This window comes from Rhinopithecus bieti, unplaced genomic scaffold (genome assembly GCF_001698545.2).
Source record: "Rhinopithecus bieti isolate Rb0 unplaced genomic scaffold, ASM169854v2 scaffold_25940, whole genome shotgun sequence".
Lineage (NCBI taxonomy): Eukaryota > Metazoa > Chordata > Mammalia > Primates > Cercopithecidae > Rhinopithecus > Rhinopithecus bieti.
In genome coordinates, this window is record NW_016811810.1 from 736,467 (window position 1) to 752,804 (window position 16,338).

The 16,338-nt window shown below is 41.2% G+C and overlaps 1 protein-coding gene across 7 annotated transcripts in view; it reads right to left on the reverse strand.

The window, feature by feature from the left end:
• Nucleotides 1–16,338, reverse strand: part of TRAPPC9 (trafficking protein particle complex subunit 9) — a 745,023-nt gene that overhangs the window by 591,964 nt on the left and 136,721 nt on the right. For all 7 annotated transcript variants that reach the window (XM_017895132.1, XM_017895131.1, XM_017895130.1 and 4 more), the window contains one exon: nt 1,309–1,435. In XM_017895132.1, coding sequence (XP_017750621.1) covers nt 1,309–1,435 — 127 coding nt within the window. The remainder of the gene's footprint in view (nt 1–1,308; nt 1,436–16,338) is intronic.

Here is a 16,338-nt window from a genome sequence, read left to right on the forward strand (position 1 = left end):
CAATCTCAGCAGTGCCCTTCAGAACGCCTTAAAATTCCAGTGTGGCCTGCCAGAGGCTGCAATGCACAACGACCCTTTCTGCCCCCACTTCTTGGGAGCACACAACTCTTTGGCAAAAAGAAACCATTTCATTTGGCAGTACTATACTTGCCTTCAAAGAAATGCAGGGAGAAAGAAAACTAACATTTGTTAAGCACCATACACATGCTTTTACATGTGACTTCATTGAATTCTCATAATAGCTTAGTGCTATGGGTTTTCATTCTTAATTGTGGGAGCATAGTGGGGAGATAAGCAAACTGATACCCAGGACGTTCAGTGACTCATTCACGGAATGCAGCAGGCCTGTGAGTCAAAGCCTAGGGCATGGCAAGACCAAGTGAAGCTGGGGAACAACAGCCAAGCCAAGAGCGTTTTCAAGATACTTAGCATCTTCATCACACTGAATCCTAAGGCTGCAGCACTTCCAACCAACAGCAAAATGTCAAATGCAACTGTTTCTTTCCAGTCTTCAAACAAATCTTTCAGAAGTTCAGAAATCACCTCACAAGACTAGTTCACAAAGCTTTCGCAGGTCCTAAGCCTGGAGTGGTTAAGAAAAAACAAAACCCCTCTGCAAGGACCCACTTCGCAACTGCCAGAGAGTCTCCACTCTAAAATCTCACACTCTTAGAAGTGACAGTTACACAGAAAGGACGGCACATGGCAGCAAATCCTGGGAGAGTGGTGAGCAATAGGTGCCCTGGAAAGTCAGGGAGCTCGCCTCTCAGAAAAGGTGTCCTGGAAATGGGGCTGAGGATGAGTGTGGAGGAACAAGGGAGCACAGACAGAATGAAGACGGGAGAGGAGACAGCCTGCCAGGCAGAGGCCGTGCAGAGCAAAGGCGGGAGCTGGCGAGCGCTTGTGTGGGCGAGGAGCTGTTCCCGTGTGGCTGGGGTGCATGGCCCGCGGAAAGGGAAACTACTGAAAGCTTCCAAGGAGAAGATGATGTGGTCATGCCGGTTTCCACTGCGGTGTAGTGGTCGCAAGGCAGGCTTTGGAACCAAGCAAGGCTGGGTGCAGACGGGACTCTGCCATTCAGTGGGTATGGAACTGCAGCAGTTACGGAATGTCGCTGGCCCTGACTCTCTCATCTCTAAAATACTTACTTCCATGTCACAGGGCCGCTTTCAAGTTTAATGAGATAATGAACCTGATACATAGCCAACCAAAAATGGGAGCTCTTCTAAAGACCTCTATTCACAATCAGACTAGAGGACGGTGTCCCGGAGGGCAGCTGCCTTTCCCGCTCCGCAGGGCCCATCTCACCTGACGATGGGAAGCTTGGTGAAGGGCACCGGTGGCAGGGTGAGGCCGCCAGGGAGGGCGATGGGTTCCATGGTCCCAGGACACTTGGACGTATAGTTCTCTAGGCTTTGGGTCACATCTTTCTTTTCTGAAGAGAAGATGAAAACAAAATAAAGATTTATTAGGCAAAAGTCAAAGTGGCTGGCTTTCATTTTACTTGGGGCATTTCATGACAGTCCAATGAGTCCAATCTTCTGACAGAAATCAAGGGGCAGTGAGCAAAAGAGGCCAGAACAAAACAGAAGCTATATTCCACTTATTCGAAAATCACCAGCAACTGCTCCTCGTAATGGCCTGTGGATAAAAGAGAAATTAAGTTAGTATCCTCCAGGAGACTTCCATTTTCCAAGAAAATAAACCCTTATCAAATTTCAAGAAAGTCTGTAGGCAGGACTAGAGAATCAGTATATTTTATAACTTAACAATACTTTTTCGGCAATTACTAGGTAATTACCAAGCAAAATGCCAGGACCTGTCTGTCCCTCAGGAGTTTGTAATTTATCTGTATGACAGATACTTAGACAAATAAGTACAAATCAACATTTTTGATGCAAATATAGAGCTTTGTGAGAAAAGACTGTTGTTCCCCACCCCGCCCCCATCCCTTTCACAACGAGGGAGGAAAAGAGGACACAGGCGATAATCATGTCCGCTTACTGCCCATGGCACACTCTAGACAGGCCACAGACACAGAAGCTCAGGAGCACCGCTGTGCTCTACAACTCAGGCTGGCTCAGGAAGGCAGGCACTCCTGTCCCCACTTTGCAAATGAAAACCTGAGACCAAGTGAAGTTAAGCAGCTTGTCAAAGACCATGTACTTGGCCTTAGGCCTGTGGTTTTCTCACTAGAGTGTTTTAAAGAATTAAGGAAAGGATGGGATTACGGGAGGGGTGTGAACAAGGGAGTCTCTCCTTGCAGCATCTACCTTCTCTGTGAAAGACCAAAGTCACTTTTGATGAGGAAGACAGAGGACTTGGAGAGAAGAGCAGCAGAGGGACACGATCACCAGGGATGAGACCTAGAACAGCGAAGTTAGATCCCACTCCAGGAGATGGCTTGGTCTTTCCCTGTCTACTGTGCCACCACCTTAGGGGAAGTCCTTCAGCCTTTCTGCATCTTGTTTGCCTGCAGTAAGAGGAGTGCCTATATCAGGAATTACTAAGGATAAATAAGATAATGCATTAAAAAAATGACTGGCAGATATGGTGCACTGAATAAACGGAAATGATAATAACCATTATCATCATTATCATATAGATGCACTGGAATGGACAAAGAGCAGGTAAATAGCTGCAAAGTGAAGCCAAGTGCTCCACAGAAGCTGGTGACCATAAATAATAAATACCAAGGCAAGGACTTCATAGAGCTCAGGCACATGTATTAATTGGTAAACTGCTACCATAGGAATTGTCTGTGCCTAAGCAAAGCATTCTTCTTCTTTTTTTTTTTTTTTTTTTTTTTTGAAACGGGTTCTCACTAGTCTCCCAGGCTGGAGTGCAGAGGTACAATCTTAGCTCACTGCAACCTCCGCCTCCCAGGTTCAAGCAATCCTCCCACCTCAGCCTCCTAAGTAGCTGAGACTACAGGCATGTGTCACCATGCTTGGCTGATTTTTTAATTTTTGGTAGAGATGAGGTCTCACTACATTGCCCAGGCTAGTCTCGAACTCCTGGGCTCAACTGATACCCCCGCCTTGGCCTTCCAAAGTGTGGGAATTACAGGCATGAACCATCACACCCAGCCTGCATCATTCTTAGGAAGCCAGAGAACAGAGCAGAAAAGTGACCAAAATGACTTTTGAATACAACACAACAAGGTTAATCTGAAACATGAAAAAAGACTTTAAATAACTTAACCATTCTCAATCTATAAAAATCTCCCAAAGGGCCCCAGTTGATACCATGTATATTATCTAATTTGCCTAATGTTAGGCAGAGCACTTATGGGTGAGGTATCCTGTTCAGTTGAAATCTACCACCCCATATGCACTCTCAGTAAATGCTGCTGAAATGAAGAAGGAAAGGGATCTATTTGCAGTGCCTCATGCCACTTGCACTGTTATCCAAGAAAGGAAAGGCACCACAGTGTATAATGTGGCTAAGCGCTGAACAGCATTTCTAGACAGAAAATAACGTCCACACTGAGTAGCATGGGGAAGCTGCTTCACTGAGCGTGGTCTGGCTGTGCCATTTCGTTAGAGAACCCCCGTGTGTGTGCTTTAGGTCTGGTCACTATCCTGTGGAGGAATTTCCTATGTAGCGGTACAGCCTGGCTATGAGCACTCTCAGAGCTTTGTGGAAGGCCAGGTTGGGGGTACCTCAATATTCACTTATTCCCCTTGAGCGTTGCAGGGCACACCTCTCCGGCTGTGCCTGGTGACTCCCTGAAGGGAGTCAAATGCTCATCTTCTGCTGGGATGGAAAAGGGACCGTCGCCTGCTGCAGGGGCAGAGGTGATCTGTGGATATGTAACGAATCATCAGTGATTTTCAGCAGTGCCTACTGCCATGTGCTCCTGCTAGGCACGGGGAATGGGGGTTACTTCTTGGCTTTCCCCTACTACCACACGACCCCATCGCCATTTCAGTGGGGTTTCCAGAGTCAAACGCTCATGCCCAACTGTCAGCACGGCCCATCCAGTGCAAAGGCCCCATCCACCTTCTCCTAAAAGATTCAAGTGTCGGCTATAAACTGTTGCCAGATCTATTATTTCATCAGGAATTACAAACCGGTGATTTTCTAATTCTCTAATTCCTCTGCACTTATAAGCTAGAATTTGTCTATAAGGAAGGATTTTTTTCCTCATCAATCATTTGGTTATCCTGGAACACAGACAACACAGACACTAATAAATAGTTGAGTCTTTCCCTTTATTTACTGAGTGGAGAACTCTTGCCCTATCAAACTCCAGTAATGACCAATGCATCGTTTTGTTTATTGTTTGGTATCATTACATATTGATGGATTTTTATCTAACTGATGTTTCTGTTGTCATCACATCCTTTTTTATTTCTAATTGATACATAATAATTGTACATATTTATGGGGTACAGTATGATGTTTCAACGCACTTATTGTATAACAATCAAATCAGGGTAATCAGCATATACACTGCCTCAAACATTTATCGGTTCTTTGTGATAAGAGCATTCAAATTCCTCTCTTCTAGCTTTTTTGAAATATACCTTTGTGTGAACTATAGTCACCTAACCGTGCATTAGTATACCAGAACTTACTTCTCCCATCTAACCAGAGCACTGTATCCACTGTATCCTCTCCCCATCTCCCTTCCCCCGACCATCCCCAGCCTCTTCTAACCTCTATTCTGTTAATTCCATGAGACAAATGTTTAAAAATTTCACACCTGGCCGGGCATGGTGGCTCAAGCCTGTAATCCCAGCACTTTGGGAGGCCGAGACAGGCGGATCACAAGGTCAGGAGATCAAGACCATCCTGGCTAATCCGGTGAAACCCCGTCTCTACTAAAAAATACAAAAAAAAAAACTAGCCGGGCGAGGTGGCAGGCACCTGTAGTCCCAGCTACTCGGGAGGCTGAGGCAGGAGAATGGCGTAAACCCGGGAGGCAGAGCTTGCAGTGAGCTGAGATCCGGCCACTGCACTCCAGCCTGGGTGACAGAGCGAGACTCTGTCTCAAAAAAAAAAAAAAATTCACACCTGAGGGAGACCATGCAGGATTTGTCTTTCTGTGCCTGGCTTTTTTCACTTAACATATGCCCTCCAGGTTCATCTGTGTTGTTGCAAATGACAGGATTTAATTCTTTTTTATGGCTGAATAGTATTCCACTGTGTATCTGTATCATATTTTCTTTATCCATCCACCTGCTGAATGGCACTTAGGTTGATTCCATATCTTGGCTATTTGAACAGTGCGGCAATAAATACAGGCATGCAGTCACCCCTTCAACACTGACTTCTTTTCCTTTGTATATATGCTCAGTAGTGGAATGGAAGATCATACAGTGGTTTTATTTTCAAGTTTTTTGAGGAACCCCCATACTGTTTAACATAATGGCTGTACTAATTTACATTCCCACCAATAGTGTATAAAGGATCCCTTTTCTTCACCTCCTCACCAACATTTAATCTTTTGACTTTTTGATAATAGGCATTCCAGCTGGAGAAAGGTGATCTCTCATGGTGGTTTTTATTTGCATTTCCCTGATGATTAGTGACGTTGAACATTTTTTCATATATCTTTTGGCCATTTGTATGTCGGGTTTTTTTTGGGGGGGGGGGCATTGGAGAATATAAGGGGGGATTTTTGGAGAAAAAAAACGTTTTTTTTTTTTTTTTTTTTTTTTTTTTTTTTTTTTTTTTTTTTGAGACGGAGTCTGGCTCTGCCGCCCAGGCTGGAGTGCAGTGGCCGGATCTCGACTCACTGTAAGCTCTGCCTCCCGGGTTTACGCCATTCTCCTGCCTCAGCCTCCCGAGTAGCTGGGACTACAGGCGCCCACCACCTCGCCCGGCTAGTTTTGTGTTTTTTAGTAGAGACGGGGTTTCACCGTGTTAGCCAGGATGGTCTCGATCTCCTGACCTCGTGATCCACCCGTCTCGGCCTCCCAAAGTGCTGGGATTACAGGCTTGAGCCACCGCGCCCAGCCAGTTTCTCTACATATTAATCATTATTGTCAAAGGCACACAGATGCAAGACCAGCATATGGGCCCCTGTGCCAGATTAACAAGGTTTTCTTGAAGCAGTAACCAACTCCTTAGTAAAGGTTATAAAGATATAAAAGGCTTATGAAACACAGTAATATCTTACGTTCAAGAATTAAATTTTATAGATAGTCATAAAATTTTTTTGAAAAACAAATTTAATTGGTTTCATGCCCTATTATTAGGGCCATATCTTGTTTTGGCCGAAAATTAAGTCTTCTATCTCAAAGAATGAAGCGTTTTCCCTTTTTAAAAAATCCTTGAGTATATTACTTTGGTCAAATGAATGACTTATTTTATAATTATCTGTGATATCAAGTGTTTTAAACCTCTGACCTTTCCAAAATCAAAGTATAAATTATGTCTTTTTCTGACCTAATTAATCCTTTAAGATATTAGTTTCCCTAAAGTCCAAAAGTTATATAATTTGTCTTATTTGGTATAAAAATTACACAGGAAACATTGTCAAATATGAAATGGTGTTTAGTTTTCTTTAGGTTATATTTATACAAATATGTTATTGGTATGTGTTCCAAAATCAAGGGAAACTCCTATAATTCTGATATGATGTAGTGTACATTATCAATAATAATTATAACTGTTATGTTAAATTATTGTGTGCTACAGAGGTAACAAATTTCCTTATGGATTGTATCTTTGACTATGGCTGCCCTAAAACCTTTTGTCATCCACAGACAATTGTTGCCTATTTTGGTCCTCTTTAGAAGGTGGTTTTATAACCAGCTATAAAACTCTACCAGGTACTCTTGAATACAAGTTTCTGATAACTTTGGAGATTGTGACATCAGAACAAAAGAAAAACTTTCAGGACTCATGGAGAACTGAAATGTTCAGGAATATCAAGCAGAATGGAAATTAACTACAGACTGGACTAATACAAGACTTAAGTAATCTTTTTGACTTTTGCTTAAAACATTGCTGGTCCTTTGTTTTGTTTTTTCAGAGTCAAGGAAACTTTCCTTTTGAGCTATTAACAGCTTTTAATGATTGAGTGTACTATGAACAAAATTTAGAACATATTTGTTTCATTCTACCTGACTCCTCCAGAATTTGGAAACTATTTGTGAGTATTCTTAATACCTAATTTGTTGAGAGTTTTTATCATGAAGGGATGCTGAATTTTGTCAAATGCTTTTTCTGCATCTATAGAAATGAAAATATGCTTTTGGTTCTTCATTCCATTAATGTGATATATCACATGTATGTTGAACCATATTTGCATCCCTGAGATGAATTCCACTTGATCATGGTGGAAGATCTTTTAAATGTGTTGTTGAATTTTGTTTGCTAGTATTTTGTGGAAGATTTTTGCATCTAATCTTCATCAAGGATATCTGTCTTTTGAGATTAGTTTTCTTTTGTTGATGGTGTGTCTTTGTCTAGTTTTAGTATACCAAAGTAATGCTGGCTTCACAGAATGAGTTTGGAAGTAGTTTGAGAAAAATTGGTACTAGTTCTTTGTTAAATGTTTCAGCAGTGAAGCCCTCAGGTCCTGGGTTTTCTTTGATGGGAGACTTTTTATTACTGATTCAATTTTCTCATTTGTTTTTGGTCTGTTCAGATTTTCTATTTCTTCATGATTCAATCTTGGCAGGTTGTATGTGTCCACGCAGTTATCCATGTCTTCTAGGTCACTGAGTTTGTTCACATATAATTGTTCATAATAGTCTCTTGTGATCTTTTATGTTTCTGTGTTATCAGTTGTAAATTTCTCCTTTTTAATCTCTGATTTTATTGATTTGACATTTACTCTTTTTTTCATAATCTAGCTAAAGGTTTGTTAAGCTTTTCAAAACACCAGCTCTTCATTTCATTAATCTTTTGTATGGTTTTTCTAATCTCTATTTCATTTATCTCCACTCTGATCTTTATTATCTCCTTCCTTCTACTAACCTTGGTTGAGTCTGTTCTTGTTTTTCTAGTTCCTTAAGATGCAGTGTTAGATTGTTTATCTGAAAGCTTTCTTCTTTTTGATGTAGGCACCACCTTTGGCCAGTGGGAGTCCCTTCTGGTTGGTTCCCATTATTCTTTGATCCCATTCTTTCTGGTTCATATCCAGCCGGAGGCCTAGAATAAAATCATTTCTCCAAGGAGCTCTTATTCCCTTTAGTGGAAAGAAGTGTTTAAAGACTAAAACCCAGAGGCTAGAAGTGCTCATTGCTCCTGGATTCTCATTGTCTCTGAAGGGCTTTACAAAGGACAGGCCAACTTACAAAGTTTTTACAGTGGTAAGATTATAAGTGATTTCTGCTTTAATTTTTTTTTAAGTTTGACAACTAAAAATAAAACATTTGGACTATCAGCTCCTTAAAAGGAAGAAAGTCGTGTCATTACTCACAATTACATTTACTGAGCACTTACTATGTGCCAAATATGGTACTATGTTCTTTAGACTATAAAATCTTTAAGGCAAGGGATTCTGGTATATATTAATAACAAACTTCTATATCTTTTATCCAAAATAGTCATATAATACCCTCTTACAAAATACCTGCCAAAGAAGAGGGGAAAGGCATTATGATCCCCTTTTAAAGTTCATAAAGATGAACCCAGGAACAACCCTGGAAGTTTGATTATGGATTGGTATCAAATGTCACCAAAAAATAATTATTAATGTTTTAAGTATAATATTGCAGTTTTATAAGAAAATGCTCATATTTTAGCAATGCATACTAAAGTATATGTTCTCCAGTTCACAGACAGCTGTGCTTTCATCTCTTCTGACCTCAGAGGAGTCTGTGCAGTAGGCACAATTGTCTCCATTTTACAGGCCTCTGGATACTCAGGATTTTCCCATTTGTCTTTGTAGAATTGGCCTATTCTTTTTTAGAGAACTCCAGACATTGGCATACAATATATATATTTTTAATGGGCTCTATTAGTCTCCCGGAGAGGGAGTAAATAGGGGGTATGGTCTTGAGATTATGTTCATACTAATCCCCTCTCTGGTTGGCTCTGGTCAGGGGTGTACATCTGCCCTAACTCTTTTTCCCTTTGGAAGCTCTTGAGGTTCAGCAGTGTTGGCATGAGAAAGAGTTCAAGGTCAGATTCTTTTCCCCTTTGGAAGCCCCTGAGGTTCAGCATAGTGTTGGCATAGGAAAGAATTCAAGGTCAGAATTTCTTCCCCCTTTGGAAGTCTATATGGTTCTGCATGGTGTTGGCATGCAGAAGACTTCAAAGTCACAATTCTTTGCCTCTTTGGAAGTCCTTATGGTTCAGCATGGTGTTGTCATGGGGAAGAGTTCAAGGTCAGAATTCTTTTCTCCTTTGGAAGCCCCTGTGGTTCAGCATGGTGTTGGCATGAGAAAGAGTTCAAGGTCAGATTCTTTTCCCCTTTGGAAGCCCCTGATGGTTCAGCATGGTGTTGGCATAAGGAAAGAGTTCAAGGTCAGATTCTTTTCTCCTTTGGAAGCCCTTGTAGTTCAACATGGTGTTGGCATAAGGAAAAGGTCAAGCTCAGGATTCTTTTTCCCCTTTGGAAGCTCTTATTAAGGTTCAGCACGGTGTTGGCATGGGGAAGAGTTCAAAGTCTGAAATGATATATCTCTGAGATTTTCTTTAAAATAATTCAGCAAATTTAAAAAGCAAGAGATGAAGTAAATGTGTAAAAGTCTTGATAACCACTGAATCCGGGTAACGGATATATGAGGATTCATTTTACAATTTTTTTTACCTTTATGTTTGAAATGTTTCATAGCAACACTTTTTTTTATATTTTGACAAATTATCATTGCATGTATTTATAGAGTACAAAGTGTTAGGATTTTTAATACAATGTGAAATGATTAAATCAAGCGAATTAGCGTATCCATCACCTGAAATACTTAACATTTTTGAAATAAGAGCATTTTAAATTTGTTCTTTTAGTAATACTGAAATGTATAGCACTCAACTCTCAGCCATATTCACCAGGCTGTGCAAGAGATCCCCAAAAAAAGTCAAACTTACTCCTCCTGTCTAACTGAGGCTTTCCACCTTTTTGACCATCATCTCCCCATTCCACCTATCTCCCAGCCTCTGCTAACCACCATTCTACTCTCTGCTTGTATAAGTTCAGTTGTTTTGCATCCCACATATAAGTGAGAACATGTGGTACTTGTCTTTCTGTGTTTGGCTTATTTCACTTAGCCTAATGCTCTCCAGTTCCATCCATGCTGTCACAAATAACAAAATTTCTTCCCTTTTTACAGCTGTATAGTAAAGCACTGTGCGTTCTCCAAGTACAAAGCAGAGGCTTGCTGAGCCTTGGTAGACAAGAGAACAACCGAGATTCCTCCTCCAAGACCATGGTTGCCAAAGGTTAGGGCCAAGCAGCAAAGCTTGAAGAAACGCCTCCAAGGCATCAGGACCCTTCATTGAGTGCAAGGCAGTACCCTGTGGAAGGCTGGGGGCAGGACCAAGAGAGAACTCCCAAAATGCAGAAAGCCAGAGATAGGGCTGGAGATCAAAGAAAACTCCCCCAAACCCACAAATCCAGCATCCAGGCTCAAAGCACAAAGACGGAAAGCTGGCGACTAACTGCAAACCAAACACCAGTCTTTTCTATGCTCAGACCCCAAGCCAAGAGAAGGTCAAATCCTGACCACACCTTCAAACACCTGAAGCTAAAGATGAAACGACCCCAAGGAGAGCTAGGACCAAGGCTACACCCAGCTCAGCTACAGAACACACTGGCAATGCCCCACCCCCCTGGTGGCAAGCCTTTTGATAAGGGTAAATATTTACTTTACGCTTTTTAATAGAAGTCCAAAAGAGGAAGTAGTACAATATTTGAAGGGAGTTATGTTAAAAATGCATATTATAATCTCCAGAGCAGGCACTTTTCAAATAGAGACATAGCTTAAAAAGCCAACAGAAGCTGGATGCAGTGGCTCACACCTGTGTTCCCAGGACTTCTGGAGGCTGAGGCAGGAGAACTGCTTCAGGTCAGGAGTTCAAGGCCAACCTGGGCAACATAGCAAGACCCCCACCTCTACCAAAAAAAAAAAAGTAAAAAGTAACCAGGCACAGTGGTGTGCACCCGTATTCCCAACAATTCAGGAGGCTGAGGTGCAAGGGTTGCTTGAACCCAGTAGTTCAAGGCTGCAGTGAGCTATGATTACGGGCCACTGTACTCCAGCCTGGGAAACAGAGTGAGATCCTGCCTCAAAAAACAAAAAAGCCAACAGAAAAGACAAAGTAGAATACAAGCGTGTTATCGTAAAATATCTATTTGGTCTTTGACTACATTGCCGGGCATACAACTCCTAAAATCCTTAGAATCTTAAGACATCTAAGGTTTTACTTCATGTATTGTAAAGCTCTGCTATTAAGTACATACAAATTTAGTATTGTATGTCTTATAATCTCCAGAGCAGGCAATTTTTAAATAGAGATATGGCTTAAAAAGCCAACAGAATCTAAGACATCACTTAGAAGTGATGTCTTTTTGTGCACTGAGTTGACCGAAGGCTGACAGTCCCCAAGCAACTTCAGGATAAGGCTGGTCACCAGAAAGACCAAGGCATAAGATGAGAGGCCTGGGACTTTTAGCCCCACCACTAGGAATGGGAGAGAGACTGAAGGTTGAGTTGATCAGCAGCCAGTGGTCTAATGAGTCATGCCTATGTCATGAAGCCTCCATAAAAACCCAAAAAGACAAGGTTTGGAGAGCTTGCAAATAACAGCTGGGGCTCCTGGAGGGTGGTGCACCTGGAGAGGCGCGGCAGCTCTGCGCCCCTTCCCCCACACCTCGCCCTGGGTGTCTCTTCATTTATGCCCTTTGTAATCTCCTTTATAATAAACCAGGAAACGTAAGTAAGTGTTTCCTTGAGTTTTGAGAGTTGCTCTAGCAAATTATTCGAACCCAAGGAGGAGGTGGTGGAATCTCTGATTCACAGACAGTCAATCAGAAACAGAGGTCATCACCTGGGGCCTCTAAGCGTATCTGAAAGGGTGGCAGGGAACAGTTTCATGGGACTGGACTCTCAATCTGTGGGATCCCACACTATCTTCAGATAGGTGGTATCAGAAGTGAATTCGAGGACAACCAGCTAGTATCTGTTGGAAAACTGACTGACTGGTTATTAATGGGAAGAAATCCTTACACACATTTTGGTAACCAGAGGTCACAGAAATTTTCTGTGTTGGTTGTTGCGCTGAGAGAACAGAAAAAAAACTTTGAATGTGTTTTTCCACAGAACAAAATATATTTTATTCTCCCAAATAAAGGCATAAAAGGAGAAAAAAGAAGAGCAAAAAAAACAGATATGACAAACAGAAAACAAACACCGCGATGGTGGACTTGAATCCATCCACACAAAACTCGATAAAAAACCCCAGATCCAACTATATATACTTTATACTTTCAGGAAACAAAGTATTTAAAATATATATATATATTTTTTTTTTTTTATTTCCATAGGTTTTTGGGGAACAGGTGGTGTCTGATTACATAAATAAGTTCTTTAGTGATTTCTGACATGTTGGTTCACCCATTACCCTAGCGATATACACTGTACCCAATTTATAGTATTTTATCCCTCACCCCCCTCCCACCCTTTCCCCGTAGTCCCCAAAGTCCATTGCATCATTCTTATGCCTTGCATCCTGATAGCTTAGATCCCACTTTTGAAGGAGAACATACGATGTTTGGTTTTCAGGAAACAACCTTTAAATATGAAGGCACAGATTGAAAATAAAAGGATGGGGAGAAAAGATATACTGCATGAACACAGGTAATAAGCATAACAAATCTGGTGTGGCAACATTAATATCAGACAAAGGGGATTTCAGTGTAAGCAAAGGGATGAATGGACACATTTCATAATGAAAAAGGAGGCAATTCATCAAGGAGATACAATACTAAATGTGCATGTACTTAATAGTAGAGCTTTACAATACATGAAGTAAAACCTGATAGAACTAAAGAACAGAAAGATCCATGATTTTTTTAAAGTTGGAGGCTTTAACACCCCTTTGTTAATATAAATAAATGAGGCCAAGCATGGTGGCTCACATCTGTAATCCCAGTACTTTGGGAGGCCGAGGCAGGAGGATTGCTTGAGCCCAGGAGTTTGAGACCAGTCTGGGCAACATGATGAGCCCTGTTTCTACAAAAAATAAGAAAATTAGGTGGGCGTGGTAGTACATGCCCATAGGCCCAACTACTCAGGAGGCTGAGGCTGGAAAATTACTTGAGCCCAGGAAGCAGAGACTGCAGTAAGCCACGATCGTGCCACTGCACTCCAGCCTGAGCAACAGAGAGAGACCCTATCTCAAAAATAAATAAATAAAATTTTAAAACTTTTAAAGTAAAAGAATAGACAATCATGATATGGAAGATTTAAACAAACTATTAAATAACTTCTTCAACTGACATTTATACAACACTATACCCCTCAACTGCAGAATATAAGTTCTTTTCAAGTACTCATGAAAAATTCACCAAGAAAGACCAAATGCCACACCATAAAACACATCTCGATACATTTTAAAAGACTGAAATCACACAGAATATGCTCTGACCATTACAGTATTAAAACAGAAATCAATAACAATACCATTTCCACAACGGCTACAAATACCTGAAAAGTAAGCAATACACACACAAGTCAAAATAAAACAAAAGTGAAATGTTAAAACATTTCTAACTGAATGGTAATAAAAATACAACAGGTCAAAATTTGTGAGACGTACCTGAAGAAGTGCTTAGAGGGAAAAATTATAGCTTTAAATGTTCATATTAGAAAAAAACAAAGGTCCCAAACCAATATCAAAGTCTGCACTGTAGAAGCTAGAAAAAGACATAAAATTAAATATAAAGTAGAAAGAAAATAAGTAATGAAACAGGAAACAGGAAACAATAAGGAAAATCAACAAAGTCAACGGTTCTTTGAGAAAAAAGGAAAAACCCCTAGGAGAGAAACACAAATCATCTATATCAGGAATAAAAAGGAGGCAGATCGTACACTCATTAAGAGCACAATAAGGGAATAGTGTAAACAACCATATGCCAATACATTTGACAACTGTGGTGAAACAGACAAACTCCTTGGGGGTAAAATGACACAAGAAAAAACTGACAATCTTAACAGTCCTGTATTTATTAAAGAACTTGAATCTGTAACCCAAACTCCCACAAAAACTTCCATCCCAGATGGCTTCACTCATAAGTTCTATCAAACATCTAAAGAAGAAATAATATCAGTCTTATACAAACTCTTTCAGAAAACAAAGGAGCGAATACTTCCCAACTTGTGTTATGAAGTCAGCACAACCCTGACACCGAAACCTGACAAATAATTAAAAGAATAAACTTAGACAGTAAAAGCAGCATGGAGTCTTCAGCATTCTCACAGAACTAAAGAGATAAACAGCAGCGTTCAGGATCCACTGAGGAAGAGAGACCCCCAAAAATACCACGAGTTCTCAGCACCCCCAAAGCACTATATAATAAGAGTACACTGAAGCCTTTTAAAAACTGCAATTTGTATACCTTTATTAAAGAAGTTGATATACAAATGGATATACAAATGGAAATATACAAATGGAAATCTGATATACAAATGAAAATCTGGGTAGTTTCTAAGAAGTGGGGGGTTACTTCAGGGAAGGCACCTGAAGACCTGTGCAGTCATTACTTTTCGGGGAACCTTGCCTGGTGACTCTGACTTGTGCTCCGCTCTGTCATGTCTGGATCTGGTGATGCAGAAGCAGGCCATGTAGTGCACATGTGCCTCATAGGTAGCAGTGATCTAGAAATGCTTTACATCCTCCCACCATGATCAAAGGGCCCGCTTTGCCTGCCACCACCCACAATGCTCTACAACCACGACCAGTGATGTCTGACATACTAATGTCTCAACAAGACGAACATCATCACTGATGACTGTCAGATGTGCATTATGGCCGGGTGTGATGGCTCACACCTGTACTCCCTGCACTTTGAGAAGCCAAGGCAGAAGGATCACTTGAGCTCAGGAGTTCAAAACCAGTCTGGGCAACACAATGAGACTTTGTCTCTAATAAAATTCAAAAAAAATTAAATTCGTTGGGTGTAATGGCACATGCCTGGAGTCCTAAGCTACTCCGAGGGCTGAGGTGGGAGGATCGCTTGAGCCCAGGAGGTCAAGGCTGCAGTGAGTCCTGATGGTGCTACTGCACTCCAGCCTTGGTGATGGAGCGAGACCCTGTCTCAAAAAAATAAAATAAAATGTATATTGCTTATTTTCTCTTTTGGTCACAAAAAAGAAACATGATACAGTGATACAAAAAACAATCATCCAGGTTGGGCGCAGTAGCTCATGCCTGTAATCCCAGCACTCTGGGAGGCCGAGGCAGGCGGATCACCTGAGGTCAGGTGTTCGAGACCAGCCTGACCAATATGGTGAAACCCCGTCTCTACTAAAAATACAAAAATTAGCAGGGTGTGGTGGTGTGAGCCTGTAGTCCCAGCTACTCAGGAGGCTGACACAGAAGAATTGTTTGAACCTGGGAGATGGAGGTTGCAGTGAGCTGAGATCATGCCACTGCACTCCAGCCTGGGTGACAGGACGTCTAAAAAAAAAGACAAGACAAGAATCATCTGACCCTCATGCACTGCTGGAAGGAATGTAAAATAGTACATCTGCTGTGCCAAACAGTTTGGCAGTTCCTCAAAAACTTAAGCATAGAATTACCATATGATCCAGCAATTCCACTCTCACTACACATATACCAAAAAAAATTGAAAATAGAGACTTCAACAGGTACTTGTAGACCAATGTGCATAGCAGCACCATTCACAATGGCCAAAAGGTAGAAACAACCCAAATGTCCATCGACTGATGAACAGATAAACAAAATGCAGTCTATCCATACAATGGAATATTATTCAGCTCTAAAAAGGAATGAAATTTTGATAAATGCTACTACAATACAGATAAACCTTAAAACATGCTAAGTGAAATAAGTCAGACACAAAAGAACAAATATTGTATGACTCTACTTATATGAGGTACCAAAAATAGGCAAATTCCTGGAGATGAAAAGCAGAATGATGGTTGCCAGGAGGATGAGAGGAGAGAGAATGAGAACTCGTGTGTAATGGGCACAGAGCTTCTGTGTGGAGTGACGAAAAAGTTCTAGAAATGGAGGGTGGTGATGGTTGCACCACACTGTGAATGTATGTACTCAATACCATTGAATTGTACGCTTAAAACAGTTAAAATGGTACATTTTGGCCGGGCGCGGTGGCTCAAGCCTGTAATCCCAGCACTTTGGGAGGCCGAGACGGGCGGATCACGAGGTCAGGAGATCGAGACCATCCTGGCT